The sequence below is a fragment of the Bufo gargarizans genome, chromosome 6 (genome assembly GCF_014858855.1).
Source record: "Bufo gargarizans isolate SCDJY-AF-19 chromosome 6, ASM1485885v1, whole genome shotgun sequence".
Classification (NCBI taxonomy): domain Eukaryota; kingdom Metazoa; phylum Chordata; class Amphibia; order Anura; family Bufonidae; genus Bufo; species Bufo gargarizans.
In genome coordinates, this window is record NC_058085.1 from 64852280 (window position 1) to 64879307 (window position 27028).

Sequence of the window (27028 nt, forward strand, 5' to 3'; positions counted from 1 at the left end):
GATAAAAGCGGGGTGAAAAGTGAGGTTCGGAACGATTGGACATTCATTGCATATCTGTTGAATATGCCATAAATGTCCCAGATGGGACAATCCCTTTAAATGACATGCATGTGGTACTATGGGCCCAGAAAGTCCATATCATCAGAAAAGCCACAGACCAAATGATATTTGGATTGGATTGCAGTGGGTAAAACCACAGTACATAAATGGGCATATTCTTATGTTATTGTAAAGCTGCCCATACACTTCAAATAGCTGTTCCTTCCAAAATCCCTCTCCCCCCATACACATGCATGCTGGGCTCCGCCGAGCATACATTTGTTCTTGATGCAGAGACAGGCAGCAGTAATCATCTTTGACAATGAAGGATCAGGCTACTGAAATTCAACATACTCGATCCTTCTTTCCCTGACATCTTCTACAATGATTCGGGACATCCCCTTTCATGGTCAGATGGTCCTGTCCAAATCTATAGGTACGGCCAGCATTCACCTAACGTGTGTGATCACCAGGGGTTAAAGCCCCGGTGATCGGAGATGGCCGAGCATGGTATGGAAAAAAAAAATAACTTGATTATCTGCTCTGGTCATCCAGGTTCCTGCAGCACATGATGAGTTTTGTTTCCAGCCTGTCCAGAAGTGTGACGTGCCGATGACCCACGCATCATCGCTGCCGCCCAGTCAGTGGCCTCAGTGGTCACATGCCCTGCCTGTCCCCATGATACTGATTTCAGTAGCACCATGTCATGCTAAAATTCCCCTGTGGTGGCGCTACAGAGGAATGGATCCTGCTGCGGCTTACAGCTGATCCCTGGTGGTCACTATCAAAAATAGACAGGCCCTTTAATAAAAAGAATCAGTCTCCAACTGTGAATCATCGACTAAGGGCTCATGCACACGACCGTATGTATTTTGCGGTCTGCAAAAAACGGATCCGCAAAAAAATACGGATGACATCCGTGTGCATTTCGTATTTTGCGAAACGGAATAGCTGGCCCCTAATAGAACAGTCCTATCCTTGTTCGCAATGCAGACAATAATAGGACATGTTCTATTGTTTGGCGGAACGGAAATACGGACATACGGAAACGTAATGTACACGGAGTAACTTCAGGTTTTTTTTTTTGCGGAAGTGAATGGTTCCGCATACGGAAAACAGAACGAACACGGAAAGAAAATACGTTTGTGTGCATGAGCCCTAAATGAAATGTGAACTTTCAATCTCAACACCACAAACATTTTCAGAAATAGTCCGGGAACCTTGATTGTAGACAAAGAACTGACAGCGAGCCAAGCAAAACGAGAAGCGTCCCTTTAATGCTCAGGAATGCGGTTGGGTAACCCATCAGAATGCCGGCTGACATCACGGTGACGTCATCGATTTCTTCCTGTTTTCATACTATTGTTGGGACTAAAACAATGTCTTGTCTCCTTCTTAGGGGATCGCATCTTGCAGCTCCTCGACTGTCGCCGTTCTGAGAAGGAAGCTGCCACATTCGTCAAGCTCCGTAAGCAGCGGGCCCGCCAGTCTAAGGAAAGCGAGCGGTGACATGCGTAGAGGACATGATGTATACAGCAGGACAACCAGTGGTCACCGTGGAAGAATTTTATTGAATGCACGGTCCAGGAATGTGGACATGAAAGGTTCAGTGACTCTGAATTCTAAACATGTAACTTTAAAGTAAATGTGGAAGATACAACATACAAGGATTAGGAGGCCTAAGGAACACCTTGGGCACCAGAACCTGGTGCAGCAGAACCCCCTTCAGCTAGGCCAAGAAACTTAATTAAAGGGATTACCCCACGAAACATTTCTAATGAAGTATCATTACAGTATACATGCAATAAAAATATTGTTAGGTTTTTATGTACATTACATTCTTCTCTCTGGTATCGCCCTCTGCTGTTAATCCTTCTGGTTCACCTTCTCCTGCATTCAGTGGTGGTGTAAGGTTACATTTCCCTACCTCGTGAGATTTCCCTACCCTCGTAACTTCCGGTCGCACCGGACATGACGTAAGGAGGTGTGCTGCGCCGCGCAGGCGCGCAACGGCGGGGTAGGGAAATTTAACAGCACAGTGCGCATGCGCCGGGAGCCTCGCCAGTGGTTAGGGTAGGGAAAAATTTTGGGCCAGGGCGCAGGCGCGGTGATCGGATGGATGTTCTCAGCTGGACACCGGCCGACACTGCGCATGCGCCGGGAGCCTCGCCAGCGGTTAGGGAAAAATTACGGGCCAGGGCGCAGGCGCGGTGATCGGATGGATGTTCTCAGCTGGAACACCGGCCGACACTGCGCATGTGCCGGGAGCCTCACCAGCGGTTAGGGAAGGGAAAAATCACGGGCTTTTCCCTTCCCTAACCGCTGGTGAGGCTACTGACGCATGCGCAGTGTCGGACGGTGTCCAGCTGAGGACATCCATCCGATCATCGCGCCTGCGCACTGGCCCGTAATTTTTCCCTACCCTAACCGCTGGCGAGGCTCCCGGGGCATGCACACTCTGCTGTGAAATTTCCCTACCCCATCGTTGGGCGCCTGCGCGGCGCGGCACACCTCCTTACGTCATGTCCGGTGCGACCGGAAATGACAAGGGTAGGGAAATCTCACGAGGTAGGGAAATGTAACGTTACACCGGACTCACATGCTCAGTAGCTTCCCTGCTCCCTTCATCCTCTCAGGACCCAGGCACCATTCATTCATCTAAATTCATAGAAAAATAACAACCACATCTCTCTCTGTACAGTGGAGAAGGAAACTGTGGGGGCAATACAGGCCATACTGTTATTTATTAGTGGAGTCCTTGGGCTGTGTGTCAGGGACTATTTTCTATGCAGGGAAAAAACACAGGAAAAAGGGTTATCAAGAGCTGACAGAAATGCACTCCTGGGATATCCAATGTCGAAAAAAAGCAATTTCTCCGGAACGCCTTAAAAAAAAAATAATAATCAATCCTTTAGTGCATAAAAAATAATAATCTACAAAAGTATAAAAAAAAACTATGCGTTTTGGACACAGTAAGACTTATCCTTAGCATAGCATGCCATCTGTAAGGACAATCTTATCTTGTCGGAAACACGCATGCTTGTTTGTTATCTTTTTATACAAGATGTTTTTAATACATATACAATAAACAAACAAACCTGCGCGTTTCGGACACGGTATGACATGTCCTTACTGATGGCATGCTATGAGTAAGGATAAGTCTTGCTGTCTCCAAAACGCATTTTTATTTATTTTTTTATCCTTTTGTACAAGATTTTTTTTTTTATGTATGTACAATAAAGGATTGATTTTTTTTTAAGGATTAGGAGTGCCGGAGAAATCGTTTTTTTTTGAACATTGGAATTCCATGTCATTGCCAGTCTTCAGTTCAGTAATGCTCCCTGCACCCAAGTCTGGATGCTACGAGTTAATGACAAGAGTGGTGAGCGAATCCCATTTTGTATGTTATTATTATTACTCCTGGGCGATACAGGTGCTTGAGGGTCATGTGACGAGCTGCTGCCCACCCACACAAAGGGAAGAGATGAGCTGCAGAGGGGTGAGTGAAAGGGTGAAAATTACAATGGAGAGTGGCATTTTTTTTTTGCATTTATATAGTTGAAATAATGATGTCAAATTACTCCAGATATCTTTTTTATATTTTTTATTCGTGGGATAACCTGTTTAAGTCAACAGTGAGACTAAGAGCAGTGAGACTATGGAACTCTCTGCCTGAGGAGGTGGTGATGGTGAGTACAATAAAGGAATTCAAAGAGGGGCTGGATGTATTTCTAGAGTGTAATAATATTACAGGCTATAGCCACTAGAGAGGGGTCGTTGATCCAGGTAGATATTCTGATTGGAGTCGGGAAGGAATCTTTTATTCCCCTAAAGTGGGAAAAATTGGCTTCTACCTCAGAGTTGTTTTTTTTTTTGCCTTCCTCTGGATTAACCTGCAGGATAACAGGGCGAACTGGATGGACAGATGGCTTTTTTCGGCCTTATGTACTATGTTACTATGTTATTCTAACTACAAATTGGTTTAGACTTGTAGATGAAAAAGTCAGTGGTTTCCATTAGAAGTCTGCTGAAAACTGCCTCTGGAAGCGCTTGTTGTGAGCAGCTGAACGTTCTTACTTTTTCTTCTCCGATGGACACAATAGAATTCCAGCTGATGAAGAAGATGGGGTACAAGGGCTGGGTGAAGGAAGCATGAAAGCGGTAAAGAAGTGACATATCATCTGATGCTTCATGGAAGGACAGAGTTCCTTCATCCCAGTCCAAAAAGATACCCAGTTTCTCGTGCTGTCCTGTGGCTACCAAAAGTCTCTCGCCATCATGCCAGGCATAGCAACGGGTACTGCTCCACTCTAGGCACCAGGAATGTGAGTTCCTCCCCAGAAGACAGGAACTTTGATGCCCCTTACGACAAATACCATGATAAGTGACACCCAAGCTTACACGATTTCCAGAGAGATGGACCTCCCAATAATGACGTCCTTGGGCCATCGGCTCTCTGCCCAGCACTTGAGTATAATGATCAAAGCGTTCTGTATTTTCCGGATAAGCCTGACACTGCAGTTTACACAGGACTCGGCGGTTCCCTTGCATAAGACACAAGTTGTTATGGGCTGTGTCTGGGTCCAGGCTGATATCCCGGGAATCTGAAAATGAGAATGAACGTATTTGGTTTAGTTTGGCCCACGCTTGGGGTATTCACATACAGACGTAAGGTGAGACAAGGCAGAAGTAGGAAATGTCTTACACTGGAGAAACTCTGTTCGTACCCGTGGCATCAATGGCAGTAATGAACTTCCCCAGAGCTTAGGTGGTAATATTGGATAACTGGTGCGTGTGGTCCACACTGTTGCACAAAGTAAGACCATACATGAATAAGAGCAAATGACACAAAATATACTCATGGAATTCCATTCATTAGAAGCTCCACATATTCCTTATTTAATTCAACTCACAAAACGCCGCACTCGCAAAAGCACTGCGCTCTCTTCAAACAGTCAGACCCCCTGCACTGTACAGTGGCACACAGGGTGCCTATGGTCCATGATAGGCACTTTTAAAGGGGGTTTCCAGAACTTTTTAAGTGTAACTGTGTTTGCTGTGTAAGGACAGGGATACAGAACATTTTTCTAATATACTTTATTTAGGGAAAAACGTTTATTTATAGTCGAAAACTAGGGCTGAAATGATTTTTTCAGAGATGCTGCTAAAGGTGGGTTCACGTCACGTTTTTCCCATCCGTTTATCGTAAACAAAAATTTTGGTCTTCTGTTCCGACGCGCTTTGTGATTAACCAGCCGCCAGGAGCGATGCCTGTGTGAGCTTGTACTGAAAATGCATGGAGGCAGGGGTTAGCAGGAGGGGAACAGCGGAAGGGGGAATCTCTGTTTCTGCAGTATAGAATTGGGAAGCACACTGGGTTCAGTATGTGGCGCTGTGTATGTTTTGTAGCAATGTATGTAATGTTTTGCAAGTATGTCTTTAATAGTAGGGCTGGAGGGAAGGGGTTAGGTTGAGAAATTGGCATTGCAGGGTTGGGGCGCCGTTTCAGTTTTCACCTCAGGCAGCTGGGAGGAAGCTAATATACAGTATAGAGGAACAGTAATATACGATAACTGTCCCTGCGTACAGAAGAGGAGTTTCCCCCTACCTCCCTGCATTGCCTTTAGTCAGCGCTAACCGCTCACACAGACATCGCTCATCATACAGCGCGCGGGGAGAACAGGAGAAGAGCTGACCGATAGCGCTAGCCGCGCTGATCAGTGAGCAGGAACAACGTGTAGATATTTATTTATATATTTAATCTAGTTAAGACTGCATCGTCCCCACTATATGAGGGAGCAGCGCGCGCAGACGCCTGCCAGCTCCCAGCCCGTCTTCCTAGTCTGTACAGCACTGCGCTGTTAGCAGCGGCTCTGAAAAGGATCACTGCTAAGGAACATTTCAGCCCTAGTTTTCTGGTATATATAAAGATTTTCCCTAAATAAAGTCTATAAAAAATAATTCCCCTAACCCTGTCCCTACCAATTAGCAAAAAAAAATGCCAGTTACACTTTAAATATTGACGACCTACCTTCAGGAGCACCGTTGGCTCTTTCAAACATCTTATCAGTAAGGGTGTCGGATCCCCACCAATCTGATATTAATGACCGATCCTGAGGATAGATCATCAATGTTTAAGACCTGGACAACCCCGTTAAGGACTCCGTGTGCTTCTTTACAGGGTCCATGAACACAGATTTAACTTAAGCCCTTAGAGTACGAACGCTCAGCGTGTTCGAGTAGCAGATGCAAAGTGGCCGCCTAAGGCCTCGTAGACACGACGGTATTTTGCATCCGTGTCCAATCCGCATTTTTTGCAAATTGCACATGGACCCAGTCATTTCTAGTAATGGGAGTAAGAAAAATGTTGAAAGTATCTGTATTTTGAAGATCCATGGTTTGCGGACCGCAATACGGACACCTCCGTGTGCATGAGGCCTAATGAGGACTGCACTATTCAGTAGGTCTGCATTTTTAATGACCGCCCGGTATTGCGGGTGCCACGCTGACATTAACAATGCAGACTGACTAAACTGTACGGTCCTCTAGCCACTGCAGCCTATATGGCCACGTGGTACTCAACGACAATGTGTTCGTGTCGCAACTGCTACATTCTGTGTGGGCAACACCATAGCATAGCGTTAACCCGTTCCTTACTCCATCTGTTGTTGGCCCCCTATTCTACCACGTTCTAGGGGGCCACGTTCTTACGTCACCCAGCCCCGTCACATGAATGCTGATTTCTCCCGCTCACCTTGCTGGACAAGTCGGCCCATGTGATCTGCGCACAATTCTTGTAGACTTTGTTTAAACTTGGAGACGGCCGCGTACAGTCCCATCCACTGTAGTTCCTGAAATGTGGATCGTTCCTCCTGCAGCACAATAGAATATTTGAATGTATAATATGGTGTTCTAGATTTCATGTGTGTGTCCGGCAAACATCCCCAAAATCAATGTGTTAATGCTGCATATAAAGCCGTGTCTGTAAGACAAGAATACTCAACACCATTATAATGTATGGCGGATATGTACCACGAGCTGATCCTGCTGCTGATCTGGAACGACCTGGGCAGTCTGCATCGTAAGCCCTTCTTCCAGATCTCGGCTGCTTGTATTCTTCATTATCTGATTCTCTGCTTGTTCCATCATCTGCAGCAGACGAAATCCTGAGGACTGCAGGATCCTTACCATGTCAGAGAAGCCCTGGCTGACCACCCTGCGATGTCTGGTAGATGAAACCTGAAGGAATTATACATGGTTATAATGCTGAATAGCTCACACTTCAGAAAATGTCTACCATGCAACACGTTCCTTGAAGTAAGCCAATGAAGGTCTGTTAAAGGGAGTCTGTCAGTAGTTTTGAAAGTGATAAACTGCTGACAGCACTAGGTTGGGTGTTGGAAGAGCTAGAAAAAACATACCTTTTATGGAGCAGCTTTTAGCATCAGGAGTAGGGTGTATATAAAGTTTTATTCTGCCATGTTTGGCTCCCACAAATGCAAAGGAGGAGAAGCTTCACTGCGAAGTGCTCCATCCATTGAACAACTCCCCTTTGCTTTGAGCGACAGCTGTACCATCCAATCAGGAGACCAGTACAGCCGTCACTCAGAGTAGAGGGGAGGGGCTATGAAGTAGCTCAATGTGTAGAGGCCAGAGCACGCTTCACAATGAAGCTTTACCTTCTGGGCACTTGCAGGAGCAGAACCTATCAGCATAAAACTTCATATTCACACTACTCCTGATGAGAAGATGAGAATAGCTCCACAATAGGTTTGGTTGTTCTGCTCTACCCAGCCCCTACCTAATGCTGTCAGCAGTTTAGCATCTATCAAAACTGCTGACAGATTTCCTTTAAAAGGGTGTCTTCTTCAGATGACTCGAGAGGTCATATCAGAGCACTTGCCTCAGATGCCTACCAAGATTGCCTGCCTTAGATCTGTACCTCAAAGTGTCTGCCACAGAGGTGCCCCTACACAGTGCCACAGATGTGGCCAGTTCCTGATTGTCACGACTATGTGTTTGGTCATGACTCTTTGTGTCGCATGCAGTTGTCAGCGGTCTGCTTGTTGTCTACCGCAGGTGAGGGCAGTTAGTATGTTGTCTCACGTGTGGTTGCCGCTGGCAAAATGATGTTTGTTGGCAGTGTAGCAGCCTGAGCTGGTTGCTAGGCGGCTCGCTGTCAAGGCATGCGGTTGCATCTGCAACGTGTGTTTGTATGTGTTCACTTTCCATGTTTGGTTTGCACGGGATTTAGTTGTGTGTGCATTTCCCCTTTAAGTGACGCTAACCTTGTCTGGTGTTGGAAGGATTAACTCCTTTCCTAGTATGTGTGTGTGGGTGTGGCTGCTTGGGCTATTTAGCTCCTGCTGGATGCCTGTAGCTAAGGGGTACTCCAGCCATGCTTTATGCTGGAGTCATCCTCCTGGTCTTATATGCCATCTATCCAGTGAGGGCCACCCTTGTGGTCATAAAATATATGTATGATGTTAAGAAGATGTTTTTATGCTCTCTATGTTGTTTGCAGCTATGGGTGTCCTGGATACCTGTAGTGAGTTGTGTGTGTGCTGTGTCCTTAATGTTTGTGTGGACATCAGTACTTGTGCACGGGTTCCAGTCAGCGTGTCTGTGGCAGGTAGGTGTGGTACTGGTTTAACTCACCTGCCATATCCATATGCTGTATATGTTTCCCCTCTCCAAGCTCCTTGGAGAATCCTGTTCGTCCATGTCTAGGAGGAACAGGTCGTCTTACCCTGCTCCTAGTCCAGGGATTTCCTGAGGGCTAGTAGGGACCCTAGGTTACGGAGTATGAGCCCTCCTACCATCTGGGTTGGCTCATACAGTTAGGAGTCAGGGTCAGAATTAGGGACACGCTAGGAGGTGACCTGCTCCCTGATCCTGTCGCCCTGGCCGAGCAGCTACCCTTATCCTATTGACATCGCGCGGTTGAGGGTTTCCCCCATCCTCAGCCGTGACACTGATACAGAGATACCCCAACTCTAGTCATAGCCTCCTGAACCCATCACTAGTGGTGCTTACTAAAGGTATACACCACCTATTTAACTCAATAGTAAATCTGTCTTCAGGAAGAAAAATCCCTCTTGTCGGGGCTAGAATTTTACCCTTTATCACTATGGCTGTGTGAACAAGGAGATACTGAGCTGAGAAACAGAAAAACCATCAGGCAATAGCATAAAACCATTCAATGGTTGACCATGTCCATGGTCGGGCTAGAACTGCCAGAGTAGAAACAATTTTTAGGTGAGGGGCTCTCTGCTCTGGCTCCTAGAGGTAGAGGACCTCATAAATACAACAATTAAAGATCGCATCTCAGGAGGCTCAACCCTAATTAATCAGACAGACTTTGACAGGGTTGATTTTGCTGATTAAAATGATACCTTTCAGGCGAAAATTGGTTGCAGAGTTCCTGAAGGGAAAAAAATATATATGCAAATGAGACGTGGCCAGCATAGAAAATCTGAGGTGCACTAAGGGAGGCCCTGCATTTTGGCGCACTGAAGCCCTAATTTGCATACAGAATAGGAGTCTTTTTTTCCCTCGGGAACGCCACATCTGATTTTCAAAAGACAGAATTTTAATTTGCAGGAGGAACAATCCTACCAGTGGGGTTGATCCTGCTGACAGGTGCTCTTTACGTTCCATGCACGGGAGATAATATTTAATTGACATTTTGCAATTGCAATGATCACTAGTGTTGAGTGAATCGGACCTGACAAAAGTGGAATTCGATCCGAATTTCAGGAAAAATTCAATTCGCGCAAAGCTGAATTTCCTCGTGCTTCGTGGTAATAAATAGATTTTCCCTGAATGGTGGTAAAAAATATTTTTCAAAAAAATCATACCTACCTAATTCGTTTGAGTGCAAAGAGCCGGCCGTCTCCATCTTGACTGAAGATCCAGTGCGAAATCCCGCGTGCGGTGACATATGACGTCACCACGCCAGCCAACGTGAAGATGTTTTGCGCTGGATCTTCAATCAAGATGGCGGCGGCTGGCTCTTCGTGATCATATGGATGAGGGTAAGTATGATTTTATTTTATTTTTTTAATGTCAGATGCCGCGATCAGCTATGAAGGGTACAATGACGTGGAGCAGCGCAGTCGACGCTCCCTGTCATTGCACTCACTACTTACAAAGAAATGCGCTTCGTGCCGAAGTAATTCATCACAAAGCAAATTTTTTTTGTAAAATTCAGTGAAGCAGCTGAATAGAATTTTCTAATGATCACTTTCATGGCCAAATTTTTGCAGGAAACTCAAAGAAACGCTAGAAAAAGGTGACCTATTCAAGTGCATGGAAACAGCGACATCCCCCACATCCGTGTTTACACCTTATAAATGTACAATCTTTGTAGCTTGAAGTGGAATCGCCTTTTCTTAGAGAAAAATAAACATTCTTCTCCCTATTTAAGTTCTTCCTCAGGAAATGATGTAAAGACCCTGAACTTATTTATATAATGCTGGAAAACTCAGTGCTCGTATGTACATACAGTAGATATTGTACTTTAAAGGTGCCCCCCAGTGGATAGGGGAGAAGTGTCTGATCAGTGGGGTCTGGCCGCTGGGACCCCCATCAATCACAAGAGCTCTGTGTTCCCCCATTTGAATGGAGCCGTGGTCATGCATGCACACAGCGGCGTCCAACGCTAAGGGGCTGGCAAAGATAGCCGAGGGCAGCAGGCACGTTCCATGCATTGGCGACCGCAATTTGCGCTCCCCAATGTCTTTCCATTCAAACAAATGAAGACCGTGCCCCCATTCTCATAATCGGTGGGGGCCCAGCGGTCGGACCCCACCGATCAGACACATCCCCCATGTATAAGTATTGATAAGGGACAACTCCTTTAAAGCTGACCATACACTTCAGAGTCTGCTGAACACTTGCATACTCGGCTTGGGAGTAAATCAGGCCATACGGCTACCTTCATAAATGATTATTTGATGCAAACTGGAAAACCCCTTTAAGTGACTGAAGTACATACTGCTGGGTTTATCTTTTTTTTGGGAGGGGGTTATTTCAGCAACATCACATGGGAAACCATTCCAGTAACAAGATTCCCCTCACCGTTCCCATGTCTGGAAGCAATGACTCATTTTCTGGCATAAATACTCCAAAATATTAGACGTTCAGGCTGAATGATACACAAATGTCTCAGATCCAAATAGAAGGACTTCAAAGTCATACACAACCTGACATTGCTTTTTAGCTTTCTCCAGGTTCTTCACCTAGATCTTCACTGGAGGAGAGCCTGGCACAACGCTCGTATAGTGCACCCATAACAATAAATCTCCTCCTTTGCTTTTAATGCCCTTTCACACAAGCAAGTTTTCAGCGCGGGTGCGATGCGTGACGTAAACTCATAGCACCCGCGCTGAATCCTGACCCATTCATTTCAATGTGTCTGTGTACATGAGCATTTTTTTTTCATGCATCACTTCTGCGTTGCGTGAGAATGGCAGCATGTTCTATATTCTGCGTTTTATAGGCAGCCCTGGCCCCCTAGAAGTGAATGGGGCTTCAGTGAAAAACGCATTGCATCCGGAAGCAAGTGCAATGCGTTTTTCACTAATGGTTGCTAAAGGATGTTGTTTGTAAATCTTCCGTTTTTTACCATGCGCATCAAAATGCATTGCACCCGCGTGGAAAAAACTGAACAACTGAACGCAATCGCAGACAAAACTGACTGAACTTGCTTGCAAAATGGTGCGAGTTTCACTGATCGCATCCAGAGCTAATCCATCGCGCTCGTGTGAAAGGGGCCTAAAAGTGAATTCACATGCGGCAGATTTGTTGCAGACGTTTCTTTGACTGTCCCGTTCATCTGAATAAGGCATGTAGAAATCCATATGCTTGTCCCCAAAACAGCCTCATTCAGAAGATTGGATCTGCCTCTTGGGCCTCATGCACACGACCGTTGCCACAACCGTGCCCGTATTGCAGCCCGCAAACAGTGGGTCCGCAATATATGGTCACGGACGTGTGCCCCGCGCATCACGAATACGGAACCATTCACTTGAAGGTCCGGTGCGGAACGAAGGCACAGAACCGCATGCACTACTTTTTTGCGATGTGGACGGATCACAGACACATTCAAGTTAAATGAGTCTGGCTCCGTCTGTGGAATCCGCAAAGAATGTTGCCCGTGCATTGGGGAGCGCAAATTGAGGTCGCCAATGCATGGAATGGCCGAGTGAATGAGGCCTTAGTTAGAAATGTCTGCAATAAATCTGCCATGTATGAATATACCCGAAATAGATTAAAAAAAATAGCAAAAGCTAGAGAGATGCTCAGCTACATAATAAGTACTGGTATACTATTATGTATGGAACTATATACTGGAATTAAAGGGGATTTCCAGCAGAAACAAAATTACATGGAAACAGCTAGGCATCAGCAAAGAGAACATTATAGTAATGGACCCATAGCTGAACTTTCCCTTCCTTCCATGACTTTCGGGGTCCTTCTGCTGTGGAGGTTGTCGGGCTGCTGGGACCCCAACAACCAGCTGTAAGCTATAAGGGAACTGTAGCATCGGGGGAAGTGTTATACTCCATGGGTTGTCATGTGATGTATGGACACGCTGAGTTCTCCAGAGCAGGACATGCTCTGGGTAATAGAGGGGGTCCTTAATAGGAGACCCAGACCCCTCTTAAAGGAGTTTCCAGAATTAAGATATCAATGACCTATCCTTAGGACAAGTCATCAATTTCAGATTGGTTAAAGTGCCAGGTGTCGGAGGAGCAGTTGCTTTTTTTCATTTCTGATCATTGGCTGATGTAAAAGGACCCTTACTCCTGATTTAGAAACAAAAGAGATTGGCCTGCAAATATCCACAGGGTTCATGCACACAGCAGTGCGTGGAGCCTGTATGGTGCCTTACTATAATGCACAGCCTCAGTGCACTGCCATACAGGCTCAGCCAGAATCCATGTGCATGGAGATAGTCTCTCAACTCTCCCATAGAAGTAGCGGAGAACATATCTGACTGGAGGTGCCACTTTTTAATCTGGTTTCTACTGAATCTGACAAATAAAACTCTGCATGACATGTATGAAATTAGACGTGTAGAGAGGTACAGCAGAGGGCTCCTTCACCTCTATGGCAGTCTTATTTCATCTATGTACAAAACCCATGCATGAACCTTAACAACGAGGTGACCATTGGGGTTACGTACCAGAGCGCTTGGGGCTTCATGACCTTCATTGATCACAGGCAAGTCAAAGCTGTTGGTGTTTTCAGTTTCCAGAGCTCCATCTGGCATCTCTTCTTGGCATTGATTCCTGCCATGACTGCTGAAGGCGTTGAAATCATTAGACCCTTGAAGACTGGAGAAGTCATCCACCATTTGGGCAAGGATACTGTTCTTGCAGAGTCTCGGCGAGGAGTCTGGTCGAAATGTGGACCTACACTGTGGGCAGGAGCTTGGCATTCCCTGCAGAGACCAACACTGGGTAATGCATGTCAAGCAAAAGGTGTGCCCACAGGGGATGGTGACTGGTTCTCGAAACAGGTCCAGGCAGACAGGGCAATACAAATATTCAGAGCAGAGAAAGGTAACAGTGGCCATGTTACAAGAAGTGAGGACACAGCACTGGAGGGGGTCGGAAGGTCCCGGACAATGGCAGGATATCGCTTTTTTGTTTACTCCCTCCTCCTACATAGAAGAGTGCTGCAGAGATATGGCATGGGGAAATCTGCATCCAAGTATAGTCCATCCAAGTGATTCCTCAGTGATTTCCTCACATGAGTATCTTCTCATTTTATCATCACTTGGTAGCTGGCTTATTAGCACTTCACGCATGTCCTACAACATCTGCTCCTCCTATTCCAGAAAAGGAGCCGGATGCCGAGTGGGAGGGAGAACCCGTCCTGGTTCTGTTGTGTATTGCAGCTCAGTTATATCGAAGTGAATGGGGTTGAGCTGCAAGATCATACTCAACCCGTAGACAGGTGTGGCATGTTTTTTTGAAAAAACATTAATGTTTTTCTAATCCTAGACAACCCGAAATGTACCAGCACTTAAAAACACAAGACGGATCCCTATAGAACACATAGGGGGAAATTAGTGTTATTTGGCCAATGAGGATTTGGAGAGGAGAGTTTTAACATAATATGGAGGACACCAGCAAAGGAAATTTGTTCGGCCAGGGTAGGTCTCACCAACTTCAAGCTCTATCACACTGCTTGTAGGGGGGCCCAAATTGGTATAGCAGTGATGGAGGTAGGGGTCTGCCCTAATTAGCTAGTTCTGGTAAGGTATACTGTAGCATTGACAACAGTCCATGGAGTTGAAGCACAAATTAGATTTGCTTCTAGAAAGTTCTTAAAGGGCTTGTCCGACCCCAATGCAAGAAGGCACTCGCCTACTAGATGTGGCTCAATTCTAGCAGCAAGGCAAATATCTCTGCTCCTTCCAGTCCCTTGCACAATAGAAGTGTGACGTCCGTCCATGGTCATGCGCATGGACATTTACTGGCCTCACGGGTGTCTTGTCCCCAAGCGATATGGGACTGTTGAACTTCTGTGGTCAAGAGCTGATTGGGGACACATCATAGTGGACATCACCATGTCAGTAGATGAGGGGCTTTCTTTTCTTTCATGGCCCTCATTAAAGTGGTTTTCCGGTTTGCATCAATATTCTTTAAAATAGTCATTCATGAAGGTTGCTGTAATTTTGTAATGTATTTCTTTTACTTTTATTGCTCCCGTTCAGGGCTGACCATGTCCATGCCGCTCTTGCTTATTTCCTGTTATGCGATGTCCATGGGCAAGGCAGTGATAGGGGAGTGTCTATGTAACTAGCTGGGTGTAGTTGGGGGCAGTGCTGGAGAAAGGAGAAGAGCATCATGGGTTTGGTTGTATACGGGGACAGGAAGTGCAACATACAGGATGGAAACAAACCTTAGGGATGGGTTTACATGGTGAAAATGGATCCAAATTTAAATAGCATGGGGAAGATGTGCATGAGGTAACCAACTACATAAGCATATCTATTAAAAACCATAGAATCCCCGGAAAAACCCTTTAAAATGTGTTTTGGGGTTAAAAAAAACCTTTAATTGTAATAGTTACAGTTCACTTTACAAGTAGATGGCCCTGTTCTGGAACACAATGTTATAATTACAAAGCAGCAGGAAGCGGCTTTCCACGGACTCACTTGACAGAGTAGTGGACCCCTGGGACGGCTGAATCCCCTCACATTCAATCTGGCTGTATCAGCTCCATGCTCTCACTGCACCACTGGTTCTCATTCACCCCTTTCCTCTATAAGTCCACCCTAGAAGGGAAAGAAAATGCAATCAAACACACATGATATCAATGTTTGCAATAAAAACTAAGGGAATGGGTCCATCCTGCAAAGGGAACATAAATCCAACATGATTCATACACACCCAAAGGAGCAATACATCCGTTTTTGGTAGGGTGCGTGCATCCACCCCCCAGTTCATGCTTTTTTTTTTAATGCTTGAGGAACAGTTTCCACTCTTCTTCCCTTCAGCTATTGGTGTAAGCAGGGGTGGGATTCAAATTTTTAACAACAGGTTCCCTACTCATCGGTGGACACGCAGCGTCTCGACACATGTTTACATATACATACACCCAGTGGCGTACTAAGTGGGGGGCAGTCCGCCCCGGGTGCCTGCCTCTCAGGGGTGTGCCATCTGTGTACAGATGGAAGCGCTCATTGCTGGAGCACCCGGGAGGTGCGGTCCTGTCACTCAGCTCCTCGTGCTCCTCCCCTCCTTGTGAAGAATTGTGAAGCAGGAAGACTTCTCCCCGCTCCACTATTCAGCCTGCAGGCACAGATCGTGCTGCCGGCCTGTGTGGGTGGAGCCTGAAGCCCGGAAATCTGCATAAGCCCAGCCCACACCGTGCTGCAGAGCGATCTGTGCCTGCAGGGAAGAGAGGACTGTGAGCTTCAGGAACGGGACAAGGCGAGTAGTTACTGTGTTATTATTATTTTTTTAATACAGAGGAGACACAGAGTACTTTATTACTATGGAGGTGGCACAGAGGGCATTACTATTATGGAGGTGGCACAGAGGGCATTATTAATGTGAAGGGGGCACAAAGTCAGAAGGCATTACTACAATGAAGGGGGCACAATGGAGATTTCTACTATGGAGGGGGCACAGAGGGCATTACTACTATTAAGGGGGCACAATGGGGATTATTACTATGAAGGGGACACAATGGGGATTATTACTATGAAGGGGGCACAATGGGTATTATTACTGTGAAGGGGGCGCAAAGAGGGCATTACAACTGTGAAATGGGCATAGAGAGGGCATAACTACTGTGAGGGGGGCACAATGTGGGCATAACTACTGTGAGAGGGCACAATGTGGGCATAACTACTGTGAGGGGGCACACATCTGTACACAACTATTGTGAAGGTTATACAATGAGGGCAATACTACTGTGAGGGGGTACAATTTTTTTTTAAGTATTGGGGGGGGGGGGGGGGAGGGGGGTGAGAAGAGAGTGGTGCCAAACAGGAACTATTTATCTTCTCATCTGGAAGAACAGCACTCTTAGCAGTTACTGTCACAAGTACACACGCATAATGGTTACAGTTTCTACTGTAGAAGAGGTATACAACTTGGTAGTTTCTCTCACACTAGATGGGCACAGTCTGTTGAGGATAACCGGTACAGTCTCCTTAAAATCTGATTGCACCACAAGATGGCTTATACTTGTCCGAACCCTCCACATGGCTATGGCGGCTACCCCCTACTACAACATGCCCCATCAACCTTCTGTATATCAGTGCCCTGGTGCTACCACAGTTTTCATGCAGCTAAGTCACTCTCCTTTTCCAGCCTCCACTGCATGTAAGTAGTTCACCCACCTATAAGGCTTGCAGTTGTCTTTTATTTGCATTATCTGTCCTGCGGGCGCAGCATTTACGACACTCCTCGTCTATGCATAGAGGTGAGTTCACACATCATGGTTTTTTGAGGCATATTGCACAAAATTGGTGTAAAAAGCACATCTGTTGGCTGTGTTTTTGCAAAAAACTTGGTTTTCACCATGACATGTGAACTCACACTAAGGCTATATTTACATCTGGAAATCTTGAAAACTACAATAGAAATGACTCATTTAATGACACCCTTAGCGATATCAGGGTGGACATATTTCACACCCATATTTGCAGTCTGATCTTCCACTGCCAGAAGCAAGATTCACTGTGACAGTCTATGAGACTCAGAAAAAGATGAATAAAAGTTTTTTTTAGGATCGGTCATCAATATCAGATTTAAGGGGGTGCAACTCCCTGCACCCCCATGGATCAGCTGCTTGAAGAAGCCCGAGTGCTGCGGCCCCTTCCTGGGCCCTTGACGTCACATTCAAGTGAATGGGATTGAGCTGCAATACAATGCATAACCAGTATACAATGTATGGCGCTGTGAAGAGGCCGCAATGCTCGACCTAATGCTGCGGCCCCTTCAAACAGCTGCCAGCAGTCGGACCCCCATCAATCAGAAATTGATGAAATATCCTTAGGATGACTTATCAGTATTTAAAATATTCCATATTTAAAGCCCACAAAATCCCTTTAATAAAGGATTGTAGTTGCACCAAATTTTTTATGAACGAGCACCATAAACGAATACGTACAGCAAGAGGAGTGTGTCTTGCACTAAATCTGCGTCTGTCAATTGTTGCAAAACTACAACTCCCAACGTGGCCTGCTGGAATTGTAGTTTTTCAACAGCCTGGGTTCGCTGCTCTGTATATTGGATCCTTCATCGCCATCATTCTTCTTGCGCAGTGCAGCGCCAGCACAATGACTGGTGGCCGTGGACCAAGTTCTAAAGCTGAGGAAATGATCGTTCTGCCAAGATTGTTTCCAGTATCTGCCGGAAATTCAGCTCAAGCTGAGAAAACATAGCGCATCAGCACACAATGGCGGTTCTGTCTGATAACATATGTGAAGTAAGGGACCAGCAAGAACGCTACTTACTATACCGATATTTACCTTAGAAGAAACGTATATGAGGCCCTTTAATGCACATACAGTATATGGTATTAATATTTTTTGCCTATGTGGAAACGTACAGTCTAAGGCTGCACTACGGAGGCTGGATGATAAATCTGGTGCAGGGATAGACACTATAGCAAATATTGGTTAGCTTAGTTCCAGACTCATTTCTTTGCCAGAATTTTAGTGCAAAACGGTGCACCTTAGGCCCCCTATCGAGCAAAGTGTAGAAACTAGCGTTGAGCGAAGCGAGCTTCGGATGCTTAATCCGAAGTCACTTCGTTCAAAACTTCGGAATAATACTGTACATACAGTATTAAAATGCATGGGCTATGATGGAACCAAATTCTGCTTCAGTTCCGAGGTAATAGTGGGAACCAAAGCCGAGTTCTGTTTCAAGTTTTAAAGTGGTTTTTCCATTTTAAAAATCAACTACCAAAGTTATTCAACGACGTCACGCGCGACTTCGCCAATAACTAACTTCGGCTCATCGGAGCCCATACATTCTAATACTGTACGGAGACGGATCTCCGTACAGTATTATTCCGAAGTTTTGAACAAAGGGACTTCGGACGAAGCATCCAAAGCTCGCTTCGCTCAACACTAGTAGAAACCTTAGATGCGCCAAATTGGCAATTTTTTAGACAGACTTTTAGCACATGTGTTTTAGTAAATCAGGGCCATTGCACATAACAAGACACTGTGCAATCCTGTTCCATCTCATGCAGACTGCAATGCTGGGGGCACAGCAGACTGCCCTATAGCAGGCACTCCATGTGCTGCCATAAGCCAGTGCATTCGCCCAATGCAATGCCAGACATTCAGGAACTGTTCCTTATTTCTTGGGGGTAGTGGGGGGCCCAAACACCAACACTGAGGATATATCCTGGGATAGACTATGAATGACTATGGTCATGTCTCATTTATACTGTTGGACCACCTGTGGGTTATACGTTGGCAGAGCCAGCATCTGTACTCCAGAGCAGGACAGAGGGCAGAGGCGGCCATGCACATGGGACTTAAGGGTACTTTCACACTAGCGTTTTTGTTTTCCGGTATTTAGTTCCGTCACAGGAGCTTAATACTGGAAAAGAACTGATCAGTTTTATCCTAATGCATTCTGAATGGAGAGCAATCTGTTCAGGATGCATCAGTTCAGTCCCGCTTACGTTTTTTGGACTGAGAAAATACTGCAGCATGCTGCGGTTTTCTCTCTGGCCAAAAATACTGATCACTTACCGGAATGCTGGATCCAGCATTAATTTATATTGAAGTGTATTAGTGCCAGATCCGGCATTAAGTATTCCGGCAAAACGGATCCGGATTTCCGGTCTGCGCATGCACAGACCTTTAAAAATGCAAAAAAAATATAATACCGGATCCGTTTTTCCGGATGACACCGGAGAGACGGATCCGGTATTGTAATGCATTTGTCAGATGGATCCGCATCCGGATCCGTCTCACAAATGCATCCTTTTGCGTCCGGATTGCCTGCCAGAGTACTCTGCCGCAAGCGTGAAAGTACCCTAAGGCTATTAAACAGCAATTAAAAAATGTCAGAATGTTCTGTTTTTAACAGTTTTTTCCCCATGTATGCCTTTCTGGGAAATAGGCGTTAAAAACAGTACCCTTCAATTGTATTTGGGGGGGGTCAGTCTGCGAAAACTGACAAAATAGGACGTCCTATTTTTTGATGGCTATTATTCATCGGCCATCACAAAACAGCTGTGTGAATAACACCATGGACCTTAAAGGGGTTCTCCAAGCTTTTAATATTGATGACCTATCTTCAGGATAGGTCATCAATATCAGATCGGTGGGGGTCCGACACCTGGCATTCCTGCCGATCAGCTGTATGAGGAGTCTTCCCTTCATACAGCTGGGTGCTGAGTGTCGGACCCCACAGATCTGATACTGATGACCTATCCTGAGCATAGGTCATCAATATTAAAAGCCCGGAGAACCCCTTTAATGGTTCTGAAATCGGCATGTGAATGTAGCCTAAAGGAGTGCAAATACAATGATTTCAGCGAGCTAGATTTTTGGCAGATGGAATAAAAAATTCCTCTTGTTCTCGAGGGAGATAAGCCACTGCCAGAGCAGCTTTAATCTACTCTCCATATTGAGAAAAATAACTGAAATAAAATGGCCTAAATGGGAGGAAATGCTCAAAACCCCAAACACTGTGGCGTGTTTATAGCCGGTGGAGCAATTCCTCCGCATGTGATCCGTTGCAAAAATACATACAATGGAGGATGCCGGGGCGAACCACATGCACCACAATGGCATCCTACACAAGATGGGATAATGTGTGGATGCGAATATAAAAATACATAAATCACTGCGAAAGGTGCACCACAATGATATGCAACTGACAACACTGACTAACCCCTCAAGCTGATGTTAAGAACTGAGACCTTAGCCAATGTATTCCTATCAGGAACACATCGGAGCCCTTCTGCACCACCGTCAAGGTATCTCAGTGTGGCATGGGTTCCTACCACTAGACTACTCTCCATATTGAGAAGACATAAATGTTCAGCAATGCCATGTGTAAGGAGAGATCAGGCGGAATGGATGTTGGGTTGTCCACTCCAGGATAGGCCATCAATACAGGGTCTGATGCCAGAACTACAGCTACGTCCATTGTGTTGGTGCTACTCTGCTACGGCTGATCAGCAGGGGTGTGGGGTGTCGGGGCTCCAACAATCAGATATCGATCAGAAAATGGTGGCCTATCCTGAGGATGGGCCATCAATAGTAAAAGAGTGGACAACCCCTTTAAAGGGAATGTGTCGCCGGGAAAAAATTCCCACTAATTAAAACTAGATAGCAACAAATGTCCTTTTTTTCTGATTGCATATTTTTTTTAATTCTATTTCTTGAACACGATTATGGGGACAGCCATCTTGCCTGAGCTGTTCTTAACAGCATTTAGAGAATTGCTTTACAGCAGCCACATGGGCCATAGACACAATGGACAGGAGGGACCTTATTGACTTCTATGGGAGAGTTTTCTAGGGAGAAGATAAGTTGTGATATCACCTATTGTGAATGGAGGATCCGGTGTTATCTGTATATAGAGGTGATGGCGGTTATTCTAATCTTGCCTGTAATGATAAGGAGATAACTGCAACAAAGTGTTTTCTACAGACCAAGAAGTGGCAATTATTAGGCTCAGTGGCCAGTGTAAAAAACTGTACTTTAGATCCTCTTATGAGGCTTGTCCACAGACAACCATATATTCCATACGTCATGCTTTTTCTGCTACTTTAACCAATAGGTGCTTATACAGAAATAATAAAAAGTCTTCAAGTGGCAGCTGCAGGAAGCCAAGATGTTAGCATTTATCAGAAAAATATATACTGCATAGGTATGGGGTAAAATGTACAGCTGGATGTCATTATGGACTTCGGGAAATCCTCCTCCCTGTACTGATAGCACCTCACAGGGCTGCAGATGTCAATGTAAAATATTACAGGTTTTAGGCTAGGGCGGGCTACACGATGACAATAAGTCGCGCGGCACATAGGGCACAACTACGTTGCCACACGTGTCTGGTGCGACATTTTTTATAATGATAGTCTATGGTTTCGCACTGCGACGCGGCAGTCGCAGAAAAATCAATCTTGGATGGACACCAAAGACTATCATTATCAAAATTATCGCGCGACATAGGTGCGACAAAATGTCCTAGCCTAACTGAATCTTTTCCCACAAAACTATATATCAATCTGCTCAGCTCCTCCTGCTCTGTAATATGGTGCTTTCAGATTGCATTGCATTTTTTGGAGACAGGTCCTCTTTAACGCCATGTACCCTCAGTAGTTGAGGTAACTTAAAAGTCAAGAGCAAGCCAACCCAGAGGGTGCTGGCATGGCCGCATAGGAAAGGGAGAGGACAAACTCCCTGATCACACCCAGGAGGACTGACCTGTAGGTTTTCGAAAATCATAAAAAGTTAAAAATGTACAGCAAGTACTGCCCTAAGGGGACAACCTGGAAATAACGTATATCATTTTTATAATGCACACCTTTTTCTGTATGTAAAGGGGTTTTCCCATGAAAACAACTTATTTCCTATTTACAGAATATGGGATGTGTCTAATCAGCCGATCACGAGAATGGGGACCTGTGCTCCGCGTTTGAATGGAACGGCACACGTATTGCACGCTTTCATTCCATTCAACTTTAAGAGACCTGAGATAGCAGAGTACAAGCGCTTGGCAATCTCCGGCAGCCCCATAGAGCAGCAGAATGCATGCCTGACCGCCACTCTATTCACACAGAGAACACGGGCCTCGAATGGTTGGACCCTCGCCGCTCAGTTATCCCCTATCCTTGTGTTAATAGGACAACCCCTTTAACTGACACCTTTGTGTCTTAGGCCACCTTCACATCTGCGGTAGCGTGTTCTGGCGGCTGGTTTTCCGCTTGTCAGCCGGATGCGAATGGAATCTCTGCCGGATCCCATTATACTTTAATGGGACCGGCGGGCATTCCGTTTGCATCCGGCAGCACCGTATCTGGTTAATTCCAGCAGGCTATTCTGACGGAACAGCCTGCCGGAATGAAATACGCAAATGTGAGGGTAGCCTCAGGCCTTCGTCCGAACCATTAAAAACACACACTCTCCTCATTTCAGAAGAATTTTTTTTATTTTTACTAATCAAGAAATTTGATTTTTTCACATAGAATTATTTCATATATATATATAAAAAAGGAAAAATTCACAAGTTTAGATTTTGATACAAACCTTTTCTGATCATGCCAGACAAGCAATCTCAGTGTACAAAAAAAAAAAGAAAAAAATTCTAGGAGAAAGAGAGGCCTAAAATGCATCATCGTCGGCCAAAACAACTGAGGACGTTGCTAGAAAGGGTCGTTGGGACCGATGGAATGTACTGCAGTATCAAAGGACAATACAAAGAAATAAGACGTCAGAACTTCTCGTTGGATCGTACTTGGCAACGTACAACTTCTGACAAAATCAACCTTTGCGTGATAGAAGAATTTCCACAAAAAGTCCACTGTTCAATCCTCTTATAATCTAATTATTGTCTCGCCCTGTGCCCCCCAACGTGGTGGATGCGGTGGCGAATATGACGTTTTACAGAAAAAAAAAATGGGCATGTGGTCAAAAGACAATCCCCTAAACTAACATGAGAGGGGTGAAGGATTTATTTTGCCTCGAACATATATAAATACACAAGCAAATGTCGTCCATGCGCTCTCGTACTGCTTCCAGTCATGCATACCGCCCCCCACCCCTAGTATACTACCGTCATCTCTGTGTGGTTGACGCTCTCTAGTGTTTAACTTTAAATGCAAAGTAAAAAAAAATAATGTCAACCATATTTGTTGCACGGGTTCAGGTATAATAGATATTTCCTATGACTGCTGGGACTACTATGATCTACTTACATGTACAAAGCCCCCAGGATAAATAACTACAAATATACATCCACCGTTTCCCAGAATGCTTTGTTAATACATAAGTCTCACTAAAGAGAGGCTTTAATACTTTAGTTAAAGTTATGTCTGGAACACCAATCATAGAGTGGAGAGCGTCTCTTGCTCTGGAGGACCCGGGACATCCATGCATTACATGGACAGTCTATTGACTGTTTTGTAAAACGTTTGACATGTCATAGTGATGTCTGAATTGGGGGTCTGGATCCTGAGACCCCCAATGATTGCAGCAACTAAGGGGCAGATGTGTTCTGGCTCTGGCCGACAAGAGATGTATCTGTATGTGTCACATACATTATATGGATCCGTATATCCAGCTCCGAGGAGATCTGATCACGTCGCTATGACACTGCAAAAGTTTAAAGGGGTTTTCCAGGAGTGTAATATTGATGATCTATCCTCAGGATAGATCATCAATATCAGATCGGCGGGGTCTGACAACCAGCAGCCAAGACGATCAGCTGTTCTTTACAGTACACCAGGCACAGCGCTATATATTGTATTATGGCTGTGTTTAGTATTGCAGCCTATTTACTTAAATGGGACTGACCTGCACACAGGCCATGTGACCAGACCATGTGACTGGCCTGGGAAGAGGTCAGGGTGCTCAGTGGAGCGACACAGCCTCTTCAAACAGCTGATCGTGGGGTGCCGGGAGTTTGATGCCCACCAATTTAATATTGATAATCTATCCTGACATAGGTCAGAAATATTGTACTCCTGGAAAACCGTTTTAGGCTAGTTTCACACTAGCGGCAGCCTTCTCCGGCGAGTGAACAGCCTGCCTGATCCGCGCTGCCGCCAGTGCACGCGTGCCACCGGCTGGAGTTCCGGCGGTAGCACGGCAAACATGCCGAGAGGAAGTCGGAATAAAACTACGACATAGTCAATGGGGCCAGAGCGGACTTCCGGTGGCACGCGTGCACTAGCGGCAGCACGGATCCGGCAGGCTGTTCACCCGCCGGAACAGCCTGCCGCTAGTGTGAAACTAGCCTTAAAGAGCATCTGTCAGCAGCTATGACCTGTTGCATGTGCACTTGGCAGCTGAAGACATCTGTGTTGGTCCCATGTTGGCATTGCTGAGAAAAATGATGTTTTAATATATACAAATGAGCCTCTAGGAGCAATGAGGGCTTTGCTGTTACACCTAGAGGCTCTGCTCTCTCTGCAACTGCCGCTCCTCTCCACTTTGATTGACTTGACAGGGCCAGGCAATGTAATTGTGATCACGCCTGGCCCTGACTTCTCCTAAAGTCTCGCACTGCACCGTGCACTTCAGTATCCGATGCAGGCACAGTACAGAACTCAGGCTCGCAGTACAGAAGCGAACTACTGCCGAGCTTCTTTACTGTACAGCGCCTGTGCCGGATACTGAAGTGCACGGTGCAGTGCGAGACTTTAGGAGATGTCAGGGCCAGGCGTTATGATGTTTTCTCTGCCTGGCCCTGTCAATCAAAGTGCAGCACAGCAGTTGCAGAGAGAGATGAGCCTCTAGGTGTAATGGCAATGTCGCCATTGCTCTTAAAGGATCATTTGCATATATTAAAAGTAATAATAATAATATATTAAAACATCATTTTTCTCAGCAATGTGGGCACATATGAAAATGGGACCAACACAGATGCCTTCAGCTGCCAAGCGCACATGTAACAGGTCAGCCAGTGTCATAGGTACAAATCTGCTGACAGATGCCCTTTAATAAAATAATAGGTACCACTAACATAGGAACTGTGTTATACTTCATTTGCCCTGTGGTGGCGCTGCAGGGAAATTAAATATTTGGTGCCCGATTCCTAATGATTTAAAGCTGATCGCTGGGTGTCCAGCAGCAGGACACTCTGATCAGCTAACAAGCAGATACCTCACATTAAGGCCTCATGCAAACGGCCGTTCCATGCATTGGGGACACCAATTTGCATACTTGAATAGGTCCGTGAACCGTCCGCACCGTAAAAAAAAAAATATAGAACATGTTCTATTTTTTTTGCGGTGAAGAGGCACGGACAGAAACACCAAAAAAACACTCTGTAGTGCTTCCATAGGGTTCTGTGCCTCCGTTCCGCGCCGCAGCTCCAGATTGCGAATGCAGGGAGCACACGGCCGGTGCCCGCATATTGCGGGCAGCAATACGGCCACAGCCGGGCAACGGCCGTGTGCATGAGGTCTAAATGTGAGGAGGGAATTCTTTAACATACTAAATCCCATCTGCCTTTATGCTTCTTCTTGTACAAGATTACATTTCAGAGAATAAGGAAAAGAAAAGAAACTCCCCTTGGAACACACAATACTGAAACAATGACTTGTACGGATAAGGATCTGCTTGATTTTACAGAATAACTTTGTCTATCTGGGAAAAAAGTGACACTGATCATAAACCCAACACTTCTATGCTGCCTCTGCTCCTAAAAAAATACTAGCAAGGGAGAAGCAAAAGCAGAAATTCCCGCTAACACAAGATGTCCGAATCCGTGACCCATCTTGTCTCTTGCCACAGGGAAGCCCTTGTTTGCCATCTTCTATTGGAAGTTCTGTGTTTCCAGGATTTCGGAGTGCTCCTTAGTTTGTGGACTTTAGGTGGGAGAGGGGGAAGGGGACGGGAAACAACACCAATTGGTCCCATTAATGGAGATCAATGTAGCACAAATTTCTTGCATACAGGTAAAGCCAATATATGCCCGGACAGTCGCCCCCAACATGGAGTATTCTGAAATGATTAAACGCAGTGTCTCAGAGGCTTTGTGGCAAATTCCAAAAAGGAATAAAAAAAAACAAAAAAACAAAATTTTGTTTAAAAGTGCTCAGCTTTCGCTAGATTCCATTGTATGAATATATTTATAGCAGTATATAAAAAAACTGGTGAGTTCGGAGCCTGGGTCCAGGCTTGCAAGGGTCATGGCTGCAGAACGGGTTGTATAGTAAGCTGACAGCTAGGGCACTCTCCTTCCTCGGCCGCGCACACTTCACATAGCACGCCATGTTGGCACTGTAACATTGCTCTGTTCTTGTCCTGACACTTACGACATTTTATAGTCTGCAGCTGGAAAATGGCCTGAAATAGAATAAAATTATCATGAAAATAAATTTATGAGCATAAAAGAGGACCCTGTACATAGACGGTAACTACATGGAAATAACCTTTGAATTTTCTCAAAATAATAATTCCTGCTAAGGAAAATAGTGGGTACACCTGCACCCACTAAAAGTATTTTTGAACCATGTTGGCATATCAGCTCTCTTAGGGAACCCTAACACACTGTGGATTTTGTTGCAGAAGATTCTGCGACAGAAAACCAGTTCCATTCATCTCAATGGATTTCTGCAAGCCCCATTCAGGCGAATGGAAATGATTTTCAGTCGCGGAAATTTCGGCAACAAAATGTGCAGGGTGTGAGTGCACCCTTACTGATTGAGTGGTCTCCTCCAACCGAAGGGGTCTGGACAACCCCTCCCCAGTTCACAAGTGGGGGACCCTCCTCTATAATGTTAGGGTTGTCCAGTTGGGTTAGTCCTC

The 27028-nt window shown here is 45.5% G+C and overlaps 3 protein-coding genes across 7 annotated transcripts in view; 1 reads left to right on the forward strand and 2 right to left on the reverse strand.

The window, feature by feature from the left end:
* Nucleotides 1-1870, forward strand: part of UNC13D (unc-13 homolog D) — an 84281-nt gene extending 82411 nt beyond the window's left edge. For both annotated transcript variants that reach the window (XM_044297028.1, XM_044297027.1), the window contains one exon: nt 1439-1870. In XM_044297028.1, the coding sequence (XP_044152963.1) occupies nt 1439-1548 (110 nt within the window). In that variant the 3' untranslated portion in view covers nt 1549-1870. The remainder of the gene's footprint in view (nt 1-1438) is intronic.
* A 2013-nt stretch (nt 1871-3883) lies between these two features.
* On the reverse strand, nt 3884-13851 carry LOC122940711 (E3 ubiquitin-protein ligase TRIM21-like). Its single transcript, XM_044297422.1, has 5 exons — nt 13232-13851; nt 7072-7278; nt 6794-6911; nt 4745-4843; nt 3884-4643 (listed from the first exon to the last, which is right to left on the reverse strand). Exons 1-5 carry the CDS (start codon nt 13622-13624, stop codon nt 4006-4008), a joined length of 1455 nt encoding a protein of 484 aa, XP_044153357.1. The 5' UTR covers nt 13625-13851; the 3' UTR covers nt 3884-4005.
* An 11255-nt stretch (nt 13852-25106) lies between these two features.
* Nucleotides 25107-27028, reverse strand: part of UNK (unk zinc finger) — a 64104-nt gene continuing 62182 nt past the window's right edge. For all 4 annotated transcript variants that reach the window (XM_044298266.1, XM_044298265.1, XM_044298264.1 and 1 more), the window contains one exon: nt 25107-26566. In XM_044298266.1, coding sequence (XP_044154201.1) covers nt 26408-26566 — 159 coding nt within the window. In that variant the 3' untranslated portion in view covers nt 25107-26407. The remainder of the gene's footprint in view (nt 26567-27028) is intronic.